The following is a 1,392-nucleotide window of genomic DNA, read 5'->3' on the forward strand; positions in this document are numbered from 1 at the left end:
AGAGTGCTAGCTAACCTTGAGCTGAAGAGCTGAGGGACAGTGCCCAGGCCCAGAGTTCAAGCCCCATGACCAACCAAAATAAAAAAGAGTTGGAATTAATTAATTTAGTCAGACTAGGTAAAACTGTAAGGTAGAACATATATATATATGGATTGCTCTTACACACTTCTTTAGACATACAAGGTAAAGTGACATTGGTAAATGACTTCGTTGGTGGGTTTGTGGTGTTATTTTCCTGTGATTTGAAATAGTGGGACAGATGCATATTCAAATAAGAGAATGGAAAGTTTCAAAAAAAACAGTAATGCTTACACTGGAGTCACAGTTCTTATATTTATTTTTTAGAGTAACTGAGTATCTGGAATAATGGACAACTCCACCTCTGGGAGCACTTTCTTCCTCACAGGGTTCTCCACAGTCCCAGAGCTCCAGATCTTAGTTGGCCTGGTCTTTTCCATGATTTACCTGGCAGCGGTCCTTGGGAACCTTCTCATCATCATTCTCACCACCCAGGATCGCAGGCTGCACACTCCCATGTACTTCTTCCTGAAGAACTTGTCCTTTCTTGACCTCTGCCTCATTTCCATCACTGTTCCCAAATCCATCACCAACTCTCTGCTCAATACCAACACCATTTCCTTCAGTGGATGTGTTTCCCAGGTCTTTTTCTTTTTCTTTTTGGCTACGACGGAAGTATCTCTCCTGACAGTGATGTCCTATGATCGCTATGTGGCCATCTGCTACCCACTGAGATATGAGATCCTCATGAGCCACAGGGCCTGTGTGCAGATGGCTGCCTCCTGTTGGGTCAGCGGAGGTCTTAATGCGATTCTTCACACAGCTGCTACCTTCTCTGTCCCCATATGTGGGCCTCATAATATTCACCAGTTCTTCTGTGATGTCCCACAATTGCTTTCCCTGTCCTGTTCTTACAACATTGGAGAAATAGTAGTCATTGGGCTCAGCCTAGTGTTAGACTTTTGCTGTTTTGTGTTCATTGATGTTTCTTACGTTCACATTTTCATTGCTGTATTGAACATGCCCTCCAAAGAAGGCAGAGCCAAAGCTTTCTCCACATGCCTGCCTCACCTCATGGTTGTGACTCTCTTTCTCTCTTCTGGGACTTTTGCTTATTTACGCCCACTGCCTAAGTCTCCATCAACCTTTGATTTGATCGTTTCTGCTTTCTACACTGTAGTGCCCCCCACTGTGAATCCCCTCATCTATAGCCTGAGAAATAAGGACATGAAGATGGCTCTAAGGAGACTGAAAGCCATTTCTGTCCTTTGAGTTATAAGTGTCATTCTCACTCACTTCACGGTCTTATCACTGACTGGTATCACTATTTGTACTTTCAGATGACTTAGTCTTAGTCTGGCAGTATTAATGGAC

At 43.6% G+C, this 1,392-nt stretch overlaps 1 protein-coding gene across 1 annotated transcript; it reads left to right on the forward strand.

The window, feature by feature from the left end:
• The first annotated feature begins 366 nt into the window (after positions 1-366).
• LOC106002121 (olfactory receptor 14A16-like) lies at positions 367-1,290 on the forward strand. Its single transcript, XM_013037045.1, has one exon. The coding sequence runs from the start codon at positions 367-369 to the stop codon at positions 1,288-1,290; it is 924 nt and encodes a 307-aa protein (XP_012892499.1).
• The last annotated feature ends 102 nt before the right edge of the window (positions 1,291-1,392 follow it).

This window comes from Dipodomys ordii, unplaced genomic scaffold (assembly GCF_000151885.1).
Source record: "Dipodomys ordii isolate 6190 unplaced genomic scaffold, Dord_2.0 Scaffold3451, whole genome shotgun sequence".
NCBI classification, from domain to species: Eukaryota; Metazoa; Chordata; class Mammalia; order Rodentia; family Heteromyidae; genus Dipodomys; species Dipodomys ordii.

Excerpts from the sequence above, each read along its gene's own strand:
- LOC106002121 (XM_013037045.1), top strand. The coding sequence starts at position 367 with ATGGACAACTCCACCTCTGGGAGCACTTTCTTCCTCACAGGGTTCTCC.